At 37.0% G+C, this 26,381-nt stretch overlaps 1 protein-coding gene across 8 annotated transcripts in view; it reads right to left on the reverse strand.

Annotated features, from left to right (window-relative positions):
* CBLB (Cbl proto-oncogene B) overlaps nt 1-26,381 on the reverse strand; it is a 225,729-nt gene that overhangs the window by 127,589 nt on the left and 71,759 nt on the right. For all 8 annotated transcript variants that reach the window (XM_027565080.1, XM_027564994.1, XM_027564910.1 and 5 more), the window contains exon 4: nt 3,369-3,515. In XM_027565080.1, the coding sequence (XP_027420881.1) occupies nt 3,369-3,515 (147 nt within the window). The remainder of the gene's footprint in view (nt 1-3,368; nt 3,516-26,381) is intronic.

Here is a 26,381-nt window from a genome sequence, read left to right on the forward strand (position 1 = left end):
CACATTAATGAATCTTTTCCTTAATTTTTTGAGCCTCATGCTGAAAGTTTCTGGGTCATAAACTACTAACCCAGAGGGTAAACATTCAGTCTGGTATTGGTCTCATTTAGCAGAATTTACTTCGAAACATTCACTCAATAATGCCACTCCTCTTTTTCTACATACTTCTACTATCTCCTGTCAATAGACTAAGAAAGCAAAAGCAGAACTCAACTATTAAAACATTCAATAACCTCACATAAAAATCTACCAACTAAGGACTTCCCCAAATCTAACAACTACAGAACTTCCCAACCAGTTTACCCTGACACATGATGTATTACTGATCCCCTCGAGACTTTGATAGGCGGAACCTCTTGGCAGCTGTGCTTAGGTCTTGAGCAGAGAGGCCGGCCTTACCATGACTTCAAAAAGATTAAGAAGCACAGAAATGAAGCATTAGGCACATGATACCTCAAAATTTTTGTCTGCTGCCTGGTTTTTAGGTATGCGTGCTAAACTTGCCTTTAGGATTTTCCTAAATTCCTTTGAACAGTAACTTTTCCCCAATTTTAACTCCATCTGAACATTGTGTTCTTATTGACTTTCTTATTTCCCTTTTGGGGAAAATGTCACAATAATATTCCTTAAGTTAAAGTTGGTTTATGAAAATCATAATCTGTTTGGCTGTTTGTAGAACTAACCACTCAATAGTTCCGTTTTATGAAACAATAATACATTCAGGTTTAAAGGCACTGCTGCTGCTGCTGCTAAGTCACTTCAGTCATGTCCGACTCTGTGCGACCCCAGAGACGGCAGCCCACCAGGCTCCCCTATCCCTGGGATTCCCCAGGCAGGAACACTGGAGTGAGCTGCCATTTCCTTCTCCAATGCATGAAAGTGAAAAGTGAAAGTGAAGTCGCTCAGTCGTGTCCAGCTCTTCACGACCCCATGGACTGCAGCCTACCAGGCTCCTCCGCCCATGGGATTTTCCAGGCAAGAGTACTGGAGTGGGGTGCCATTGCCTTCTCCGTTAAAGGCACTAGTTAGGTCAAATGAAAGCATTGTCATATGCCCTCAATATGTAGATAAATAACAGGAACACTTCTGAATGAGAACCCAGTTATGCAAAAATGCGGACTAGTATTAGAGTATAAAAAAGATAAAAGGATTCAACCTTTTAAAATGCTACATCATTCATTCATCCATTAATTCAATAAAATACCGTGGAACTATAAGGTGAAAACCCACAGAGAATACAAAGATGGTTTTTCCAATGATCTAATAAAAGAACCATAATTCTGATTACTACAGAAATATGTCTGCGTTCCAGAAGAAGCTTTAAGTTTAGCTCTCATCCCAAAAGTAAAAATCTTAAAGACAAATTAAGAAGCTTTTTCAAGTAAGCAAAGATAGGAGAAGACAAAGTTACAAGGGTTTTGGGTGGTAGGGAGCATGTTTCATCAGCATTTCAAGAATCCCCCAATTGATTTAGAAGTGATTTCACTCACACAGCAGTTGGACAGAAATTTCAGCCCCTTAATGTCTATGGTTGTAAATAAAGGGAAGTAAAGATGTCTCAAATGCATAATTCTCTGTGGTTTGAGGTACTGGCAAAACAAACTCCTCTCTTGAAAAACGTGAGGAATCTTTCCATTTTTCACTGGCCTTCTGACTAGCAAACAACTTTATAACTCACCAGAATCTTCAGTTTTCAAAAAGAAATACCACAAGCAATTCATCTGATAGATTTTTCTTAAAATTTTAAGATAGTTTGTGTTGAAGGATACCGACTGTTTGGATTAAGCTCAGAGTATTAATATATGAGCTGTAACTTCAAGAAGTCCTCAATTCTTACTTTCAGAACTCTGCAATCCCTTTCTGCTTTCTACTATTCACAAATATTTAATTAGTACACTCTTGGGTGTTAGGCTAATTCAGAGGAGGATAAATGTTTTCTTCTTTTAAGTCCTCATTTGTGAATGGATATAGGAGCATTACAAATAGCTAGATCTCTGGAATACAGAATGTCAGGGTTAAATGTAGAAATAGTATACCTCCAGTAGTGCTTAAAAATAATTCAGAATACTTTTTATTTAAGAGGTGGGATAAAGGCTTTAATATTTTTGAAGTAAAAAAATGTATGTCTAATCAAATGTGCATTGCTCTGTATGTGCCCTAATCACATAGCAGCTTATAGATAAACACAGCACTTCATGAAGAAAAATAAGGGAAACCTAACGTTACAGTTAATTCATCAGTGTCAGAGGACTCAGATTGTTCACAGTTGTGTATTCCAACGTTTTATGTCATTTCATCAGCTAATGTATAAATACAGAAATTAACTACAAAAAGAACACAACAGTCTGAGTGTAAGCAATCACTTTTAACTCTAAGCTAGGGTTCTGCCTACACTCAAGACACACTGAGAAAACGTGAACTCGCTCAGTCGTGTCCGACTCTTTGCGACCCCGTGGACTGTAGCCCGCCACAGGCTCTTCTGTCCATGGGATTCTCCAGGCAAGAATACTGGAGTGGGTTGCCATTTCCTTCTCCAGCAAGACATACTGAGGGACCCTTAAAAGGTTACTAAAGAAACCATCTGCCTCCTGATGCTCATGTCCTGATCATCTTACCAAGAGATTCCTGATAAAAGTTTTCCAAGTTTTATTTAAGTTATGCAGACTTCAGATATTTAATTCCTATTATTTACCAAGCTCACCTGAGCTTGTGTCTGGATAGAAAACACCTAAAGGAAAATACCTTTAGCTGTTTTGTGAGATAATGCAACTTTGTGATAGCATTATCCTCTTTTCTGTATCTTGCCTGTACATGTTTACTTTCTGTGCACTGACACAAAGAAAACCTGAATCCCAGGGATAAAGGCCTTTTCTCATTTCAATTTCAGATCTTCATCAAGTTTATGTTTCACCTCCTCTAGGAAGTAGTGTCTGATGGCTGCAATCCTGAAGCAACCGTTGCCCTCTCTGAACTGTCAGAACAATTTATTTATGCCATTTTTTAAAGTATCTTTCCTTTTCTACCTTTTACTTTGTATATGTGTTTTATGTTCACTGAATTATAAAGTTATGAGCTTCTCGTGTATACTGTATCTTACATACCTCTGCTTCTTAGAGCAAACTATTTAATTCAATGAGTGCACATCAAATAAATACATAATATCTACTTGGTAATAACAAAATTATTCAGTTACTAAGGTATATTTTTGGTGGCTAAACAGGAAAAAAAAAAGCAATCAAAAAGTACTTATCGAAAACACTGAAGAACATTCTAGAAATACTCAGGCAAAATCTATACCATTTGGAACTGGAGACAGGTTTCCTCATTCTTCAAATATGGATCCAAATTATAAAATGATTTGTACTTACTTGTCTCCAAAAAACTTTCTCCAGAATTCAGCAGCATCTGCTTTCGTGATACGAAAGTTATCTCCCTGGAACTGTCCATTGGGAAAGATTGCTTTGATTTCTGCCAACATGTGACTGAAGATAAGGGATAGTTTTGTGAGATTTCGTCTGTAGACACAAAGGAGGAAAAATGAAGAGAAGAATAAATATATAGGCACATAAGTTTCAATGGGAATATATATCATGAAAAATGAAATTATCCAACCTAGGTCAAATCAATAAAGCCCTTAAGAACAATGTTCATAGAAACTATACATTTAAATTCCTAACAGGGTTTTTATTAATCACCCATGTATTCATTTAATATAAACATGAACAAGATAAATTACATGGATTTAATGGGAGAGATGGACACCTAGAAAACTCATAATCAAATATAAATGTTAATCAAAAATGAGTAACTATTTCTACATGGGGTAATAAGGAAAATTGTGTCACTTACGGAGAATCTAGGAAGATAAGCAGTTGTTCGACAGATGAAAGACTCAGAGTAGAAAGGGGGGGAAAGACAGGAGGGAAAAAAGAATTTTGAATAGTAGGAAGAGTGTATAGAGAAGTACAGAAGTGTGAAACAGAACTATTTGGATACTATCTAGGCTTAGCATGGCTAAAGAAGAGCAGAAGGTGAGTGGAACAGATGGCTTGAGATGGGATGAGAAAGTTTAGATGGGACATGACAAAGAGCCATCTGAACCAATGAACAGATTTTGTCAAATACACTTGCCACTTCTATCTAAAAATTAGTTTCTGATGATAAGCCTCAGATATGTACACATTTTAGAAGCTCTCTAGGTAATTCCAAGGTAGTCCATAAAAAACTACTGTGATAAGGAATGGGGAGCCAAAGTGGACTAAAAGATTAAGGAAATGATCAAGTCTCTGTTTTAGAAAGAAAAAGTTATGGTATGGAAAAAATGGTTTAGAGTGAGGGAAATGTAGGTGTTGTCTCTTCTAACTTCCATGTTAAGTTCTGGGGGTTTTGACGTGATTTACAGCATGTCTCAAATCATGATTCATACTTTAATAGTATCATCTATATTCCTTCCAAGCTTTTCATAGGTTTACAACATATATTGTATTAATCAGCCCCAAACTGTTACTGCAATAGTAAGGAAGCAATTGAAAGATAAAATACAAAAGAACTTCTCAGTTTTCAGCTGACCTTGCCTCTTTATATTCCTGCTTATTCAGAATCCCCAGAACACAACAGGCACATACATAATATCTTTCCATTTTGAAGCTTTAGCTGCTTTTGTGTATGTGTTGAGGGGTCAAGGGCAGGTAGGAGGCAAGTAAATACAGAGGAAAAACAGAGAAAGCCATCAAATCTGCAATGCATATAATGCCATACAAAGTTTCAGAAGGACTTTGAAATTGAAAATTGTGGCTATCTGCCTCATTTTTATGCATGTATCTGTATTTAATGACTCCCAAATAACAAACAAAAAGACATGCTACATACCAAAGAGATTATATAGTAAGCACCTCTCAGTAGTTAATGAAAAGAAGCATGTATCCTATATAAGATGAACACAGAATAAATAAAAGTACTTGTGATAGAAAGTGGGAAAAGTAGGAAAGAAGAAAGCAATAAAGTAACTTACATCTCAAAAAGTTCATCTCTATTGAAAAACCAGAAAGTCCCAATTTCCATATCCTTTATTATTTATGAGAAAGAAATTTATGAGGGTCAGAACTTGGGCCTTATTATAGTGCTTGATTGACAACAAGAAACAATCTGCAAAATCATTATGGTTGGGCGATGCAAAATGTTTCACCATCTTCTTAGGTTCAGTCACACTTCCGTACAACTCAGCCTAATTCAAAGGTAAAACTCCCTTAATTAGTTGAATCTTTGTTCTTCTCATTTATGTCAACACATCCTCATTTAGATGATGGTTGATATAAGGATTCAGTCTTAGGAAATGAAAAGCGAACTGATGAACTTTATCAAAGGAAAGAACTGTGGCCAATGAAGCCAATACAAACTGCAACTGTCTTTTGAAATTTGAGTTTAAGGAAAAACATAAAGTCACTTTTGAAAAGCTGCAACGAATTTATTTCCATAATTAGGCAAAAGAGTTAATTTCTGACCAAAACTTCCAATTGATACACACAAACAAAAAAGAAAAATCAGGATGGCTGTAATTAGGGTAAACCAACTGTTCCTTATTTTCTGAATTGGTTGCTCTCCATCCATCCCCTTGTTTCTTTGTTCTTTAATCATATCCAAATGTTTTTCATTTTTATTTGTTAGATCTAAAGCCTGAAGCACAATACCAGTGATTATCCATCTTGGATATTTGATCCACTGGCTATGTAGGCACTAAGCTTTAAAACAGAAATAGCAATACTTTATAATCTTCAGTCTAGAAGCCCTAGTATCACTTCTACCTATACAACCAATCACTGTTAAATTATAAACTGTGTGTATAGTTCAATTTTCTTCTTCCTACAAGAAGATTACATTTCTATTTGACTTTTTATACAAACTAAAGCAATGGAAACATCTCTTTTGCCTTTAATCTTTAAAGAAATGGAAATTCAAGTTCTTAAAAACATGCTAATGCAAGTTTTCTGTTACCTTATTTTTCACATATACCAGAACATATATTTTCTAATTTTTTTAAAAAATGCATATCATACATATGTAAATGATTATTCTTGAAATCCTTTATCTGAAAGACTGATTTACTGAGGTTGCAATCCACACAAAGAAATGAAAATAACTTACAGCTAATTCGGCTGATGTCATTTAAATTTACTGTCACAACAAATGAGTTTGTCTTTTATATGACTGTGTGGGAGTTTGTTTACTATATTTTGCTTTACATTATAAGCTTTAATTCCCCACTCCACTATGCACTTTTATATACCAATTTAAATATAAATAACTTCCAATTTTGAAACTGAAATCCAAGAATACAGTCACCTCTAATCATCTAGACACAGAGGGAATAAAGTCAACAACTACATACCTTCTTTGCAGATGAATTTTCTTTCCTATTAGGATATTTTTTCCATACCTTGCCAATTTTCCCTAAGCCCACTTGATTGCTGCTCATCCTATGACCAAAAATGATGACTACTTAAAAAGGATTTGAAGCATCCTAATTGAGAATATGTATCTTTCTCACTAAACAACTAAGGAAATAATATTTATCTGACTGGATCTGGGCATCCGGTCCCATCATTTTACAGCAAACAGATGGGGAAAAATGGAAACAGTGACAGACTCTTATTTTCTTGGGCTCCAAAATCACTGTGGATGGTGACTATAGCCATGAAATTAAAAGATGCTTACTCATTGGAAGGAAAGTTATGACCAACATAGACAGCATATTAAAAAGCAGAGACAACACTTTGCCAACAAAGGTCCATATAGTCAAAGCTATGGTTTTCCCAGTAGTCATGCACAAATGTGAAATTTGGATCATAAAGAAGGCTGGGCATCAAAGAATTGATGCTTTTGAATTGTGGTATTGGAGAAGACTCTTGAGAGTCCCTTGGACTCCAAGGAGATCAAACCAGTCAGTCCTAAAGGAAATCAACCCTGAATATTCATTGAAGGACAGATGCTGGAGCTGAAGCTCCAACACTCTGGTCACCTGATGTGAAGAACTGACTCATTGGTAAAGACCCTGATGCTGGGAAAGACTGAAGATAGGATGAGAAGGGGGAAACAGAGGATGAGATGGTTGGATGGCATCATCAACTCAATGGACATGAGTTTGAGCAAACTCTGAAAGACAGTGAAGGACAGGGAAGCCTGGCATGCTGCAGTTTATGGGGTTGCAAAGAGTTGGACACGACTGAGTGAGTGAACAACAACCAAAAAAAACTCAATAATCTTAAATATAACTTTACAAGAAATTCTGCAACACTTTGACTTTCAATATAAGAGATACTTTATTTTGACTAATTACTACCACATTAATCCCCCACTAACAATCACAAGTTAAGTCATTTTTTTCTGCCACCCCTACAGTGAAGTCACTCAGTCGTGTCCAACTCTTTGCAACCCTGTGGACTGTAGCCTACCAGGCTCCTCCATCCATGGGAATTTCCAGGCAAGAATACTGAAGTGGGTTGCCATTTCCTTCTCCAGGAGATCTTCCCGACCCAGGACTGAACCCGGGTCTCCCGCATTGTAGGCAAACGCTCTAATCTGAGCCACCAGGGAAATCCATATAGTAGGAATCCCCAAGCCATTTAAAAAATTTGTTCGGTGTGAGATTTTGTTTTTAAGAAATAATTTTGAAATCAAGGTATTTTGATATACCAGGTAACCAAAAAGTAGCTTCTAGATGTCAATACTGGGTAAACCAGTAAATATGTTAATATATTAAAGAAGAGGGATGGTATGGGGAGGGAGGAGGGAGGAGGGTTCAGGATGGGGAACACATGTATACCTGTGGCGGATTCATTTTGATATTTGGCAAAACTAATACAATTATGTAAAGTTTAAAAATAAAATAAAATTAAAAAAATAAAATAAAATAAAGAAGCCTTGAAGTAGCGGGAGGGAGAGAGGAAAAAAGACAAAGGAGAGGGCAGAGATGATACAGAAAACTATCTGCATTCACAATCTTTGAAAAGGCTACAAATGAACTTACCTACAAAACAGAAATAGAGTTACAGATACAGAAAACAAATTTACGGCCACCAGCGGTAAGAAGGAGATAAACTGGAAGATTGTGATAGACATATACATATTATATGTATGTCTCACCTTTCATTTCCTCATCCTGGGAACAGAGACTATTATTAAGATGACTCCTGAGAGTCTGAAGTAAAACTGGATCTCATCCACTCCCCTGCCTAAATGTTTTAAAGTTTTCAACACAACTAAGAGGAATAAGAAGCAAATCTTTTTTTTTTTTTTATTCAAGTATAGTTGATTTACAATATTGTGTGTATAGCAAACTGATTCATTTATATGTTTTCTTTCCCATAGTCTTTTCCATTATGGTTTATTACAAGATACTGAATCTAGTTCCCCGTGCTATATAGTAGGATTGTGTTGTTCATCTATTTTATATAGGGCAGTTTGTCTCTGCTAATTCCAGATTCCGAGTTTATCCCTCTCCAACTCCCTTTCTCCTTTGATAACCATAAGTTTGTTTTCTATGTCTGTGAGTCTGTTTTTTTTGGGTTTTTTTTGTTTTTGTAAATAAGCTCATTTGTGCCATATTTTAGATTGCACATATAAGTGAAATCATATGATATTTGTCTTTCTACTTCTTACTTCACTTAATATGACAATTTCTAGGTCCATTCATGTTACTGCACATGGCATTATTTCATTCTTTTTTATGACTGAGTAATGGCTCCCCACTCCAGTACTCTTGCCTGGAAAATCCCATGGATGGAACAGCCTGGTAGGCTGCAGTCCATGGGGTCGCTAAGAGTCGGACAATACTGAGTGACTTCACTTTCACTTTTCACTTTCATGCATTGGAGAAGGAAATGGCAACCCACTCCAGTGTTCTTGTCTGGGGAATCCCAGGGATTGGGGAGCCTGGTGGGCTGCTGTCTATGGGGTCACACAGAGTCGGACACGACTGGAGCAACTTAGCAGCAGCAGCAGCATTCCATTATGTTTATATACCAGATTTTTTTCATCCATTCATCTGTTGATGAACATTTAGGTTGCTTCCATGTCTTGGCTATTTTAAATAGTGCTGCAAGGAACACTGGGGTACATGTATCTTTTTGATTTATGGTTTTCTCTGGATATATGCCCAGGAGGAGAATTGCTGGATTATACGGCAACTCTATTTTTAGTTTAAGGAACCCCCATAATGTTTTCCATAGTGACTGCATCAATTTACAAGGAATATGAAGCAATCTTAAAAGACCAAGCCCCAGAGTCTAACCCAAGACATAAGAGAAGTGTGAGCAGAAACTTTCTAACCTGAGACACAAGCAGTAGGGTAATTTTTCAAGCTGCTCCAGGTTACTTCATTGAACTGCTCACTTTAAAAGAATTTAGCAAACTATGTCCGTCCAAAAGCTTCACTGAAATAGGTAACCAAGGAAGGTTTTATCCCTTTCATTAAAAGATAAATCATCCACCACTAACAAGGCCAGGGAGACCAAGCGCAAAATTGTGGCTGGGAAGGATGAACCCTAGGCGTCCTTTGATCTCTGCAGTATAATCTCAAACATGTTGCCTACATAGGTCCAGTAAGTGCAAGACACTATCCCACAAAATAAGGGTGATGCTTTCAGGGTAAATGAATTTGCTTTATGACATAAAGAGTTTTGAATGGACAATTTACAAATGTCTTACCTAAACACAACTAAAACATGAAATATTCCCATCACATTCAAATGTAACATCCTTTGACAAGTTCCTGGGAGATACCAAGAAGACATTCTGTCTAATTCTTCAGCTACCCTATATTAAAGAAACCGTCCTTGAACCGTACATACTGAGTGCATATCCTTACTCTGCTGGTAGTTGTGAACAAGTCGCTTAACCTCTCTCTTTGAATCAGTTTCCTTATCTCTAAAAATTTTAAATAAAAATGCCTGTCTTGTGAGGAGTATATAAGGTATAAAGGTAAGACCCTAACGCATCTAGTAACTCTCAGTAAATAATCATTATTATTATTATTAATTCTACCTACCACCTCTGTTTAAAAGTATAAATATCCTAGTCTTTAATCTCCCCATATAATACTATTGTCATTTAAACTGATGGCTATCTCAATAAGGTAAAAATCATCATTCTCATATTAGGATCATCAGTTGTCATGGTGGCTTCTTATAATTCCACGGCAAATAATGAAAGAGTATTTGACTCATCCATTCATTTATTCTGCATATCCTAAGTGTCTACTAGACTATGTCGTATACTCTTGATGAATTCATCAAGTATTCATATAGTTTTAATGAATTTAAGGGACTAAGAAATTGCCAAAGGCACAGAACAATGTGGTGGGAATAAAACTGAGATAGAACTAGAATAAAGGTAGTAATCAGTGAGAGAGACAGAGGAGTCTACAACTTTGGGGGTGATGGATGCAGTTCTGACCAGAATATAGCCCTGAAGTGGGTAGGAACAGTACAGTAAAGGTGAATTAGGAAGGAATTAGATAATTCCAAGGGTGAATAGGGTCTTTCACGTGGATTTTGAAATTTCCTACAACTATGACAGCAGTTTGCATGAAAAAAAATAACTACAATAAGCCTTATCTCAATACATTCAATAAAGCTTCCCATATAATCTTTTTTAAATGTCAGCTATTTTAACTTTGCAGCTATGCCAACATAGGATTATCTCTTTGATAATTTCAACAAATAATTTTATATGAAAAATTTATTATGAGAAACCATGACAGTATGATATGATCACTAATACTTTCACCTGGTTTAAAAGCTTAACAACATCTACTTCAAAAAAGAAAAACTTTCGTCTTTAGCGCTGGACTCCTTTTGATTAAACCTAAAGGGTAACAAGTACTTTTTTATGAAACCTTTTTTTTTTTAAGAACTCTTAAAAATGTAGACCATTCTATTACATGAGAGAGAGAAAAGAAAAACATATCTATTCCTGCATTCCTATTTAACATAAAATACAATGAAATTTCTGTGAACTATGTGGAAAGCTGTCATGACAATGACTCAAATAGAAGCGACCAGAAGCAATCATAGTAGAACTTCATTGTGTATTTTTGTTTTTTGTTTTTTGGCTAGGCTCTTCTTGAAAAGAAAAAGCAACATTGGAAGTTTAAACTATATTTTTATGTCCTGGGGTAATGTGATAAAAGAACAGTCTCGTCATCAAATAAACTTGGCCATGAAAAACAATTTAATTTTTAAATCTATTAATAGATTCATTTTTGTTCTTTTCTCAGATCACCATAAAAATTATAATGAAGTAGCAATCTGAATTATATCAATTAAGTCAGCACTTACTGTTTCTACTGAAAATTCTTAATTATTTTTACTTGCTACATTCCCTACACCACTATTTCTATTTTTTGTCACATTCACATTTCAGAGATAGCTTTTACTTTTACTCAGTAGGATAGAGTAACAGAATACTCTATTAGAATACAGTTTAAGTCTTTTCTACAATAATATTTTCTTTTTTTTTTTAATTTTATTTTATTTTTAAACTTTACATAATTGTATTAGAAAGCTGTGGTACATATACACAATGGAGTATTACTCAGCCATTAAAAAGAATACATTTGAATCAGTTCTAATAAGGTGGATGAAACTGGAGCCTATTATACAGAGTGAAGTAAGCCAGAAGGAAAAACATAAATACAGTATACTAACGCATATATATGGAATTTAGAAAGATGGTAACAATAACCCAGTGTACGAGACAGCAAAAGAGACACTGATGTATAGAACAGTCTTATGGACTCTGTGGGAGAGGGAGAGGGTAGGAAGATTTGGGAGAATGACATTGATACAATAATATTTTCTTCGAGGATTTCTCCTGTCCGTGGGACCAAGCTACCTTCCATCATTCTTCACACCACTTCTCTGTTTCCTCCTTGGGCATCTGAATGGCCTCCTGCCCTTTCTGATCTACACTTTGGATTAAGCCACCTCTTCCTCCTCACTGACTCAAAGTTCCTACGTCTCAGCTTGTTGCACTTTCGTCTGCACCAGCTTTATGTTAAGCTAGTATGGCCATGGTACCTTTTCCATCCCCCTTTCTGGAATGTCATCTAGCAGGCTACTAAATGCCACCACTTGGACTTTCCTGGTGGTCCAGTGGTTAAGAATCTGTCTGTCAATGCAGAGGACATGGGTTCAGTCTCTGGTTTGAGAAAATTCCACATGCTGTGAGACAACTAAACCAGTACACCGCAACAACTGAGCCCGAGTGCTTAACTACTGAAGTCCACGTGCCTTAAAGCCCACACTCTGCAACAGGAGAAGCCGCTGCAACGAGAGGCCTATGCACCGCAACCAGGGAAAGGCCATGCACAGCAACGTAGACCCAGTGCAGCCAATAAATTAAATAGAATGCCACCGCTTCACACCACCTGCCATAAGAGAAAGTTCTCTCTGAAAAGCACCACAGTTATTTTATATACATATTGCACTTCACCTCGATCAAAGCAAAGGTCTTTGTTGGAGAAGAAAGTCTTACTATACCTGTAACAGCTTCTTACAAATAATAGATACCCAATAAATTTTAACGCTAATGACCATTAAAATATTTAAAGAATAAATACATCAGAATTTCCTGACCTAAACAGATCGATAGCAGCAGTACAAAAAAACAGTTTATAGAACACTACAGAGTGAAACATCAACTTTACCAAAAGCTGCTGTAAGAGAGAATTAAAAATCTAGTGTGTGACACTAAGTGAGAAAAAGAAAAAAAACCTTAGTGAGTTCCACTATCTTTTCTCTATCTTTTTCTCCTTTGTGAATGACAAAATATAACAACAGCAAGCAAAAGGAAATTAATGTGAAGTTTCCAGAATCCCAAGTAAACTGATCACATTTGTCATACTTTCTGAGGAAGTATAAACACAGTTTCCCATCACATTACCTGCTCCCTGACAGTTACTTCCTCTTTTGGCTCTAGAGTTTCCTCCTTGACACCTTTGTCCCACGTCAACCCAGCTCCCCAGAAACGGAACAAGTGAAAGACAAGTGAGCCACAGAGCAGAGAGATAGCTCATCTCTTTGCTGGTGCTCAGGTTGTGCATTACTGACAAGAAAACTACAAACCTGACATTTACTTCATCTTTTCCCCAGGGTTGAAATTATCTTTATTCAAATGGTTGAGGCAAATGTAAAAATAAACTTTATTTTGCCAAGCAATTCTCATTTATTTTCGGTACAATCTGATATGGATACCACATGATAACACAGAGTGTGTGTGTGTGTGTCTGTGTGTGCACACACATGAACATGCTCTATAAAAAGTGTGAAGTGAAAAAGGCAAGACAATAAATAGTATGCCCAGTATTAAGTACTATTTAAAAGCTAAGTATCACAATACAGACAAACAGAAAATATAGACTATACAGTAAAAGACATAAACAGTAGTACTCTCTGGATAGTTTATAAATGGTTTTTCTATTTTTTTTCTTTACATATTCCTATTTTCAAAAATATTGCAGCCATTATACTGACTTTCTCAGGCAAATCTGCAAGGTGCCTGAAGGAGAGAGTGACTAGATTTCCATACCCAGTGCAACAACCCGACCTCTGACAGGCCCCAGTGGCATCCCGGCGGCAAAGCTTGACTTCAGGTCCAGAGCTATCTCTGGTGCACAGTCACCTCAAACCTTTTACTTGAGCACTGACTTCCAATTTTCTAGAAACTATTAACCCCTTTACCACAGAATATTCACCACTGGCACAATAGTATAATTTCTCATTTTTAGGATATAAGGCAGGGAATACAAAGGTCAAAGAGTACAGCTACTGACAAACTAAATGTGGAAATCATCTCATTCTGGTTAAGTCTCGTTATTTTTAAATCTAGTTGGTGACATTATCTCCTACCTTTACGATAATCTAAAAAATACACCATTCAAGTTGAATTATTTTCGGGAGCAAGAGACTGCCTGATAGTTATTATAGATAAATTAGCACACCACATATAATCCTTGTCATTCGATAGCATAAAGAAATGTATAGTGACATATGACCAGAGCATTCAATTGTCTACCTTTTCCCTTCAGCATACCAGACACGGACAAGACATATGATAATGATTCTAGAGGAGGGGGCTAATTTAGATCTACAGCCTCAGAAAGAAATGCTGTGCTTTTCTAAGCAGTGAGACTGATTATATTGGGATTTTTTTTTTTTTCCTTTCAAAATGAGAAACAGGTGAAATAATCGCAGAACATAGCTGGAACAGATGTTAGCTGTACAGTTTCCCCAGACCCACTGTTGTTTAGCTGCTCAGCAGTGTGCAATGCTTCTGCGACCCCATTAACTGTAGCCCTCCTCTGTCCGCGGGATTTTCCAGGCAAGGATACTGGAGTGGCTTGCCATTTCCTTTTCTAATGGATGAATAAAAACTTGTTAAACTTTCTGAGTATAGCAACAATCGGTATATGTTTTAAGTTAAAATAAAGATCTAAGGTTTTCTTAAATTTGCCAAAGTTAAACTGCATTTAGCTTATTCTGCTCCCAGAGTGGTGATAGGACCTTGCAGACAAGTGGTTTCTACACTCCCAATGTCAAGTCTCATGAAGGAAATACTGGAATACGGTGGAGGAAAGCATAGTATGGGAGCACAAAGCTCTAGACACAGTACTGCCTGTCTCTTACTTCAAAGCCTCTAATCCAAAGTTTTGTCCTCTATAAAAATGAGAAGACTATAGGCACATAATCTGAGGCCCCATAACATTCCATGGAGTTGTCATCACCTTTATTTTGGCTTGTAGGAGGTGACTAGATAGCTCACAAAGCCCATAGGCTTTAGGTAAAAATTATGAACATACTTCACAACCTACAATTAATATGAAGTACAAGGTGTTATATATCATTTTAAGTTTACAGACTTTTCTCAATATATTTTAGTCTGAGACTGAAGAAATCCTAAAGACAGGATAGAAAAATCTAACATAGAAAACTGAAATTACATTGGGAAGCCTTAATTTTTATTTTTTTCCTTACTATAATAGGCATCGCTGATGTTTTCTTTCCTTTTCAACAAAGTAAAATACTTAAATAACATTGTCTTCCAAAACTAAACCACAAAGCAGCAGAAATTACAAAAAATACATACATAAAAGGCAACTTAAAAGCTCTGCTCTTCATGTTAATGAATAAACACTAGAATATTGAAACCATACGAAAAATGTAGACTACTAGAACAGAGTATGCTCAATGGGAAACATGGCTTAAAAGTTGATTTTATTTATTTGTTCTTGATAAGGAAATGTGCCAACAGTAAGCAAACTACAATATCACATCTAAGAATTTTAACTTTCATCTCAGTCGAGAGTTTAGAAATATCTTAATTTAGAGAGACTTATGTTTACCACATGATGGCTGATCAATAATATGAATCAACTCTCTCTGCTATTTTAGTCTTGATTGCAATGGAATAACCACCACATAAATAAAACCACCCTTAGACAGTGGCTTTGGAGTAGAAAGACAAACATATTTAATCTATCCACACTCTGAAGATCAAACATTACAAGAGTTAAAAGCTCCAGCTCTAGAGTCAAATTAACCTAAACGTGAGCTTAAATCACTCAGTGTCTGAAAGACTTTGCGTACTAAGTTAACCCTTCATTTCTAAAGTATGAATTACAACAGCACTTACAGGATTTGCAGAAGATTACAGACAGTCAAACTGCCTTTGCTCCTCTCCCATCATGGAGTCTGTTCCCCGCACCCCGCACCTGGGCTAGGCTGCGCCTTGCTTTGATTAGTAGAAAGTGGTAGAAATTACATCGTGTAAATTCTGAGGTTGGGCCCTAAGAGATCTGTGGTTTCTGCCTTTGCATCTTGGAAAACAATCTTGGAGTTTAGTGGTCATGCTGTGAGGAAACCCAAGCAGTCACGTGGAAAGGCCCTCGTGAGTCCTCAGGTACAAGGGGGCAACAAATGCTAGGCATGTGAGGGCAACCAACACCCCAGCCAAGACCACAGAAAACGGAACCCAACACCACGGAATCTTAACAAATAATACTGTTAAATTTTATGTGGTTTGATACACAGCAGTAAATATAAGCCACTGCAAGCATTTGATAAACTTTACTAGTATTATTAGTGCTACCAACTTACTATTATTATCATTATTGTCATCAACAGTAGCAGTTGAAAGGTTGGGACACTCTTCTGTCAATGTAAGTACATAACTTATGGATAAAGAATCAAACACTATTTAAAATAAAACTTTTATTCCTACTTAAAGTATTTTTACATTGGAAATTGCAAATTTTACATCTTCTATATTTTACTTGATACTAAAACAAACTAACCAAAAGAGATTTTTGGAAGAAATCTGGACTATACTAATTGGAAAGTTAGCCTACTCAGATTTGGATCAGAAGAAATTTAATTTCCAAAACATACTTATTTAGATAACCACACAAGGAACTGAAGTGTGAAAATACCATTAGGCTAATCCACTGATTTATACTGACAACAGACTTAATTTCTACAAGTCTTAAATGCTCAGTCAAAGGTAGAGAATCCCCTTAATATTATACGTACATAAAATGTAAGCAAAGATCTGAAATGTTTATAGACTGTATAGCAGTCTTTTTAATTGAACTGCCATTTAAATCACATTTTCTAAATACGACTTAACATTAACTAGATTTGACATGTGTCTAGATAAGAAATCATTCTGGATTTTGGCTTGTCTAGTTCTATTCACTGGGGTCTCTGATCAAAAGTCAAGAGCTATTAATAATCCCTTACTTATCAACACTGAAGTATACACAATGACTTTTTTTTTTTAAAGAATAATTATTTTGGCTTCCAGCTGTACCTAAACCATCAATATAGTAATCTTTAGAAGACATTTAAGGATACTGTTAAACATATCATTGTACCATGTAAATAAATTTAATGAAATGGTTATTCAACAGATGTACTACTGTACCCAAGAACTGTAAGTTTTAATTTATACACTAATCATGAAAATCAATCATTATGCCTCTCCTGGTGATACCTATCATTTAAAGCTTAATAGAAAAAAGAAACTACAAATATTTAAAGAAATCACATTTAATATTTCAATTAAATATTAGAATGATGAAAGAAGAATCATGCATTAACTTAAGAAAATTTTATTTCCTGTATAATTATTTCCTGCTTAATCAAGTATTTCTTAAGGAACCAAATACTAAGAGACAAAGAAAAACTACAAATAATTGACAAAGATTAGGCTGTAAAAGCAGCACCAATTAATCTTTTCATTTTCTGGCATATCACTTATGATGAAACATGCTATTTCTTGAAAAGTCTACCTTAATGGCACAAAAGTAAGTTCTCCCCATTTTTCAGAATGATATTATATGTACAGAAACTGAGATCTACACATATGAAATTCCAATGACTTTAAAATAAAGTTTTTTCCATTTAGTAAATATTATATTTTTGAGGCTCTGTAATAATCTGCCACTACACTAGGCAATGGGTTAATAAGATGAAAACCAGCTACATCCCTGCCTTCCAGGAGTTTATAATCAGATATAAAAATGCACAGCAACAATACGGTGTAATTGTACAAACAAAGTATAATACATTCAAGGTTCTTCAGCCAACACAGGAGCCCATAGGATAATGTACTCAACTCTGGCCCTCTTTAAAAGGGTTCAGAAGCAGGAAAAAAGCAAGAGAACATGCCAGGTAAAAGCAGCAAGGTTGGTATACCAAAGTATGTGGGTGTAGACTGGCCTCACAATATGACACACTGCAGGGTCAGAAGTGATCTGTATTCAGGAAAGAGATGGCTAGGGCAGCAAGACCACACTGTAGATATCACTTCATCATGTAGCCCTGTGCATTAAACCAGCACAGCCCATCACCTACCCAGGCTGTTCAAGGATGCAGAGGCCTGCATATCCAACCATGACTCCACCAGGCAGCACTACAGCCAAGGGGAGTTTGAAAAACAAAACCACTTTCCATAAAATGTATCAAAGCTATAATTTAATAAGGAGGAACACATCTTCAGCCAAATTTAAAAGCTTTCATTGAAGATTTCTCTGTTGTTAAGACAGTAATTGAATTTTGAGGGTTTCTTTCCTGTGTCATTGATGAAATATAATCTAGATTTAACAAATTGAGAAAACAAGCAAAAGAAAAGAGCTCTCAGAGAGGAATGCTCCAGAAGCCTATGTCTTAGAAGCAGATGTTCTACTCTGGCAGACTTTCCGCCCCTGGTGTATTACCATTTGAAACCCACTCATAGATCACACTGCAAATGCACATCTGAGAAGATGTGTTCCCATTTCAAAATACCACAGTAATTCCCTCACTTCCAGAAATGATTCACCAGATAAATATTTAGTGTCGTAAAGAAATACAACCTTTTTTTCCATGATCTAAAGTAGAACTCTGAGCTGACCAACTCCAACCCCCAAACACAACATTATCAATAACCCCTGAAGTACCATTCCACCAGGTGACATTCTCAAGAGTTAATTCTCTGGGTATGGAGACTGTGCCAAAGCTCCTAAGAGAAGACTCATTTGATTCCACTGAAAAGCACTGCAATCTGTTCTTTAAAAATGGACTGTAGTTAAGCAATACATTTTTCCATTAAGTTTTATGGAGCCTGCTGCATTTCCTGTGTCAAAATCTGTCACAAAAATCTGTTTCTCAGACATCTGTTTGGTACAACACACATGTGAATAAGGTACTGCATGGAGATGTCTGAAAATAGCAATGCACAGCCTAGCATTTGGTTTCTGATCAGAAAGAACTTCCAGTATGTTGGGGGTAGATTTAATTTGGATCCTGTTAATATCTATTATTAATCACTGGTCTTCCAATAGTACCCATAATATACATACCACCAGGAAAAATTAAGTTATTATCTTCTTCATGTCAATAGCCTTTTCATAGTCAAGTGAAAAGAAAAGCTAAATATGAAGAAGAATATATGATAAGAGTGAGCCTTAGATTTCAGTTTGGCAGTCTAGTCCCAGGCAAGAACAAAAATAAATATCTAACAATTATGCTTTTCAAAATCCGGCCCTTGGACTACAGTTAAACATCACTCCACCACTTGTCAAAAATGCAAACCTTAAGGCCCCACCCCAGAACTGCTGACTTTGAATTTGCACTTTGATGAGCCCCTCAGGTGATCATATGCATGTTTAATACCTGAAAAGCACTTTGTTAGCAGGAACCTCAAAGGATATTTTTCACTGTGGTGCCTCTATGTAAAGTATTTAAGTATTTTTCTGCAGTAGCACTATAGGCCCCAAACTGCGCTGTGCTCAGTCATGTCCTACTTTTTGTGACCCTATGGACTACAGCCCCCCAGGTTCCTCAGTCCATGGGATTCTCCAGGCAAGAATACTGGAGTGGGTTGCCTGTCCTCCTCCAAGGGATCTTCCCCACCCAAGGATCGAACTGGCATCTCCTATGTCTCCTGCATTGCAGGCAGATTCTTTACCTGCTGAGCCATCAGGGAAGGCCTCTATGTAAAACTGCATCTAAAGCACCCTTGAGGTCCAAGTATTTTTTTAAAGATTCGTGTAAGAGATTCCACTCTGTTGTCCCTCACCACATACTATCCGTCAGTGCTTCCCGTAATTTTGCCAACATGCTGGGAGTCACAGTCATCATTACTGGGCTGGAACATCCTTGTTTTGAGTGATTTAGTTTCTCTTCCAGGACAGATCTCAACAAGGCTAACTGCTGATGGGACTCTCATTTTTCATCCCTCTTGCTCAATAACCCTAAAGAACTCACCCCTAATCCTTGATGGTTCCAACCTAGGACAGCCTGTACTATTCCCATTTGTAAATATCAACATCAGACTGATAATAACCTCATCACCACACCCCAGCTCAGCCCCCACATCTCTACCCTGGAAGAAGAACTAAGTTCTTCTGATTGGTTAACACATTGTCAGAGGTCAGGGAGCAGGCTTGCTTCCTCCTACTACAGGAAATAGAAGACAACCACACACATCACTAGTTCAGTGTAACTGTGGCTCATCTATGCCTAATGTGAGAAGGGAGCAAATTATTCTCCCTTCAATCATCTTCCTCTATCAGTGTTACCCTTTGAGATCCCTAAATTCAAGGATTTCATCTGCTATGTTTGGTTCTACCTCCTTAAGAATAGCAAGACTGGAAAAAAAAGAAAGACCTGCCAGCTGAGAAATAAAAAACACCTTCTTTAAATGCCATTAAGGTGCTATTTCCTCCTAGAACAGAATTTGCCCACTGCTATATATCTCCTTGTAACTTAATAATTAAAAAGCAATCAGGGCCTGCCTGCCTACCCACCAGAAGAAATATCCTTGGAAAACGTCAATCAAGCCCGGCTGACTAATTTTATCATGAGAACCTCTAATCAGGGAGAGAAAGATCTTGGCACTGCCTGTGGTGGAGTGATGAATGCAACACTAGAGGCTGGAACAAGGCCAGGAGTGCTGGGGTTTGAAAGGAGCAGCTGAGCAGCCTGGGTGATGCTGCTCCATTCTGGCACCTGAGAGAAGCAAAGTGAAAGGCAGAGACAGACTCTGGGCAGAGCATGAGAGCTTGCAGCACCCTGCAAGATCAACCTAGAGTAACAAATGAAGGATAAAGGTAACAAAGGGGCTCTCAAAAGCTGATGCATAGAAGCTACCCTTTTCAGTATAAAAAGGTTCATGGAGGAAGGTGTTTTATAAACAACTTGTTCCCAGACACCTTTATATACGAAAATAATTTTTCTTGAAATGTTTAACAACACTCAAAACAAAAATAGAGAAAACTAACCTAGGATTCCATTTTCACCGAAAGAGTATTAATATTAAAATTATCATCTTTTGACATGAAATATCTTCACACCACAAGAACAAGAGGGACATAATTTCAGAACATAAAGAATTATTCCTTTTAAATGGGTAAATTTAACTTCCTGAAAGACTCACTAAAATGCTTACTATAACTTCCAATTCCAGGCCACAGATAAGTGGAACCCATCAGAAGCAGTCCAATCATGCAGAATGTAGAGGTTTCAGCCCGAGGTACTTTCACATGCCTCTAATCACAGATGAAGCACTGAGCTAGGGACACACACTACAAGCTTTGAAAAAGAAATGAAACAAAAAGTGAAAAGGAAACTTCTCACAAAAATGCATTAAGTATGGACTGCTCATAAGTAGTTACAATTCACTTAAGAAATATTAGTTCATTTTTTCCTACTCTGGAAATGACTTGCAAATACGAATTATACATGGGGAAAGGCCTTGAAGAAAAAGAATGGATTATTAAAATATACAGAGCCAACACTAAAACTAAAACTGAAGACAACCTTCTTATTTAATTCATTGGATTCAAATGAAAGTTTAATACAAAATACAAAGATTCTATGGACATGAAATTCCAGATTATCAAATTATTTGGAGAGTAAAATTTAGTGCCATAAATTAATTTTATGTATTTTCTGTTAACTTCTTGACAACTGTTCCAATGTTAATGATTTTTTTTTCCTTTACATGGGTTTTACATGAGTTAGACTATCACTAAAAATCATTGTTGTGTACTAAAAAAACCAAATAGGTTTCTGCATATTCCAGTACTACGTTATGAAAATTAATAGTTTTAATTAATTTTAATAAAATGAAAAGTTTAAATTTAACTAAAAATGAAAATTTAAATTTAATTATTAACTTAATTTTTAAAAATATCTGAACAAATCAATCTTACTGGGTAGTTTCCTTCCACCTAAGTTAGCAGTTATCACAAAAGCACACCTATGTAACACTGTTTTAAGACATTTCAAAATCATCACAGATATGTAGAGATGAAGGCAACTTAGAAATCATATAATTATCTCTGCCTTCTCATTTAAAGAAATGGAACTATAACTTGAAATGGTGATGACAGGTCAAATGTCACAGACCAATTAGGTGCTAGAATTGAATCTTTGAACTCCTACTTATATTGAAACCATACATATGTTTTGTCCTCAAGACAAATAGGCAACACTTTGTGAGCTAACCAGTTGATCAGCCACAACTCATTTTTAAATGACCAAAAAAGTTGATAACAGATACCATACAAAGGTATTAAAATATGTTAAAAATATACATATATATTCTACTAAGACAAAATACATGTATAACCTATAAATCTGAAATTTCACTCTTTGATATGTTTATCAGCCAGAAATACAAGCATATGTACACCAAATGACATGTTCTAGAACCTTCACAGCACTATTACTCAAGCCAAAACTAGTCAAATGACCATTAATAGCAGAAGGGATAAAGAATGGAATAGTCATAAAACGGAACACTAAACAGTAATGAAAATGAATAAACGGCAACAACGTGTAGTAAGGATGACTCTCAAGCATAATGTGGAGCCAAAGGAACCAAGGCCCAAAAGTCTCTACCATGAGATTTCACTTCTCAGTATTTACTTATTCATATTATATTAACAACTATCGGACATCAGTTTAGTTCAGTCGCTCAGTCGTGTCCGACTCTTTGTGACCCCATGAATTGCAGCACGCCAGGCCTCCCTGTCCATCACCAACTCCCGGAGTTCACCCAAACCAACGTCCATCAAGTTGGTGATGCCATCCAGCCATCTCATCCTCTGTCGTCCCCTTCTCCTCCCGCCCCCAATCCCTCCCAGCATCAGAGTCTTTTCCAATGAGTTAAATCTTAGCATGCGGCGGCCAAAGTACTGGAGTTTCAGCTTTAGCAACAGTCCTTCCAAAGAACCACCAGGACTGATCTCCTTTAGAATGGACTGGTTGGATCTCCTTGCAGTCCAAGGGACTACCAAGAGTCTTCTCCAACACCACAGTTCAAAAGCATCAATTCTTCGGCGTTCAGCTTTCTTCACAGTCCAACTCTCACATTCATACATGACCACTGGAAAAACCATAGCCTTTGACTAGACGGACCTTTGTTGGCAAAGTAACATCTCTGCTTTTGAATATGCTATCTAGGTTGGTCATAACTTTCCTTCCAAGGAGTAAGCGTCTTAATTTCATGGCTGCAATCACCATCTGCAGTGATTTTGGAGCCCCAAAAAATAAAGTCTGACACTGTTTCCACTGTTTCTACATCTATTTCCCATGAAGTGATGGGACCAGATGCCATGATCTTCATTTTCTGAAGCTTTAAACCAACTTTTTCACTCTCTTCTTTCACTTTCATCAACAGGCTTTTTAGTTCTTCTTCTCTTTCTGCCATAAGAGTAGTATCATCTGCATATCTGAGGTTATTGATATTTCTCCTGGCAATCTTGATTCTAGCTTGTGCTTCTTCCAGCCCAGCGTTTCTCATGATGTACTCTGCATATAAGATAAATAAGCAGGGTGACAATATACAGCCTTGACGTACTTCTTTGGAACCAGTCTGCTGTTCCATGTCCAGTTCTAACTGTTGCTTCCTGACCTGCATACAAATTTCTCAAGAGGCAGGTTAGGTGGTCTGGTATTCCCATCTCTTGAAGAATTTTCCACAGTTTGCTGTGATTCATGCAGTCAAAAGCTATGGCATAGTCAGTAAAGCAGAAATAGATGTTTTTCTGGAACTCTCTTGCTTTTTCCATGATCCAACATATGTTGGCAATTTTATCTCTGGTTCCTCTGCCTTTTCTAAATCCAACTTGAACATCTGGAAGTTCACAGTTCACATACTGCTGAAGCCTGGCTTGGAGAATTTTGAGCATTACTTTACTAGCATGTGAGATGAGTGCAATTGTGCGGTAGTTTGAGCATTCTTTGCCATTGCCTTTCTTTGGGATTGGAATGAAAACTGACCTTTTCCAGTCCTGTGGCCACTGCTGAGTTTTCCAAATTTGCTGGCATATTGAGTGCACACAGATATCCATAAATATGCAAATAGATATGATGAATGTGTATGTAAAATACATATATATTTTTTCCCCCACTTTCTGGGTAAAAGAGAAAGAGATTTTTCCTCTTTTCTTCACATTCACTCCTTGCAATTTAAGTTTATAACCACAAGAGATGTATCTCCCCACAGGCTACTTTCCAGTCCAAGCTTACCCCCTATTAAAAACAAGACAACAGCCCCAAAGTGGAGTTGCTTATGCTAAATCCCATGTCACCAACATGAAAATTACAGTTTTGGCTCACCTAGAAATAGAAACTTAAACAAGTCAATCAAGAATCACCTGATCAGCACTAGCAAGGTTATCTGCCAGAGACCCCTGCCATCCCCTAAATGAAAGTAACCTTGCAACAATCAACCCACTTTTTCTGCCTAGTATGACTTGCTTGTTCCTGCCCCTGCCTGCCTGTAGAAGTCCTTCCTTCTGAACAGCTCCTCAGAACTCCTTTTTTTCTGCTGCATTGGATGATACCAGATTTTGATTGATTTTGCTCAAATCAACTCTCAAAATTTTTGGTATGCCTTAGGTTAGATTTTAACAACCCTAGGGCAAAGTGTGAATCTGCCAGAGTCCATAAATTGAAGCTAATATCAGAAAGAAAGCTGTCTCATCATTTTTTCAACCTGCCATCATGGGTGTCATAATACTTTTGTCTGTTTGTTTATGATAAATCTAACTTCCAAAGAAAGATCCAATTTCATAATAAACTCAAGATTTCAATAAAAATTCCATTTTCCCATAAAGTACTTTTATATTTCTAATGTAAATATGGAAAACAATGCAGGTAAACTTAGGCCTAATTTAAGTTTCTAGTTTATAAATTCAGATATGAGAACAACTGGATTTTCTTGGTATGAATCCTTTCTCAGGCATCCCCTAATGCTGTACACTGAAGCAGAAAAAAATAATGGTAAGTGGAAGCCTTTTCCTTTTCACTAACCTACTGAAACTTGAGCAAGGCAGTTACCCCGGTTGCAGCCACTGCAATGGGAAAAGCACAGCAAGGACTAATTACTGAGCTGCACTCAGGTGCCAGATGTAAAGCAGATCCAGACTACCTCATTCTGGTCACCCCAAAGTTGAAGGTGACACCCACTGTAAGAAGCAGGCACACACTCAGGTCTTGTAAGATACAAGCTAGGTTTCCTAGGTGGTGCTACTGGTAAAGAACCCATTTGCCATTGCAGGAGACTTAAGAGATGCAGGTTTGATCCCTGGGTCAGGAAGATCCCTTGGAGGAGGGCATGGCAACCCAATCCAGTATTCTTGCCTGGAGAATCCCATGGAGAGAAGAGCCTGGTGGGCTACAGTCCATAGGGTCGCAAAGAGTCAGACATGACTGAAATGATTTAGCACGCATGCATGCAAGATACAAGCTAACCTCCAGAGTAATCTCAAGGAATTATGAAACATTTCCTTTTCAAAAATGCTAATTGAAACTAGTTATATTGAACAAAGAAGTATAAAGGACTAGTTAAAAAAATTTTTTAAGTGGAGTTTTAAAAATACACAGATATTTCATAACACCATTTGAAGCCTCTTCCTATGAATGTAATACCTATGCAAAAGTTAAAATATATTAAAAAAATAAAAATAAAATGCCTTCAGATGAATTAAATGTGTCTGGTTTTTGTCATCTCTAAAACAAGACAAAAACACATGGAGTTCTTTCCTTCAGTTGCATTAAAAGGATGATTAAATTTAACCCTATTCAGAGATTTGAAATGTTGGCATGTTACATTACGAACACTCAGAGAAATAAGGCGTTAGGTAAAACTTTCAGATCTCCTGTTACAAGTCATTAACCAAATATCTGACCCTACAGACGACAATAAAAATAGAAATGTTATTACAAATCAAATTGTTTGGGGGTTAAGAGCAGGCTGAATGGGGATTTAAATGTGTTTTTTTTTTCCACCCATCTGTAGTCAGAACCAGATGCTAGAGATTGAGATTAGGGGCAAGGAGGAAACTTCCTCTTTTAAAACCCAAGAACTACCCTTTCATCCCCCTTACAGCTTATTTTGAGTGACATGCGTTTATGCAAAAATACAAGGTTTCAAACAAACAGTTGCAGCCTTGATGCCAAAACCTCTTAACTGTTAGTCAATGTGTGCATGTATGGAGGTCAGGAATTTAAGGAGGCATTTATGGTTTGGTTTCATTTTATTTGGGTAAGACAATGGCACCCCACTCCAGTACTCTTGCCTGGAAAATCCCATGGACGGAGGAGCCTGGTAGGCTGCAGTCCATAGGGTCACTAAGAGTCGGACACGACTGAGCGACTTCACGTTCACTTTTCACTTTCACACATTGGAGAAGGAAATGGCAATCCACTCCAGTATTCTTGCCTAGAGAATCCCAGGGAGAGGGGAGCCTGGTGGGCTGCCGTCTATGGGGTCACACAGAGTCGGAACGACTGAAGTGACTTAGCAGCAGCAGCAGCAGCAGCAGCAGGGCA

The sequence above is a fragment of the Bos indicus x Bos taurus genome, chromosome 1, assembly GCF_003369695.1.
Source record: "Bos indicus x Bos taurus breed Angus x Brahman F1 hybrid chromosome 1, Bos_hybrid_MaternalHap_v2.0, whole genome shotgun sequence".
NCBI classification, from domain to species: Eukaryota; Metazoa; Chordata; class Mammalia; order Artiodactyla; family Bovidae; genus Bos; species Bos indicus x Bos taurus.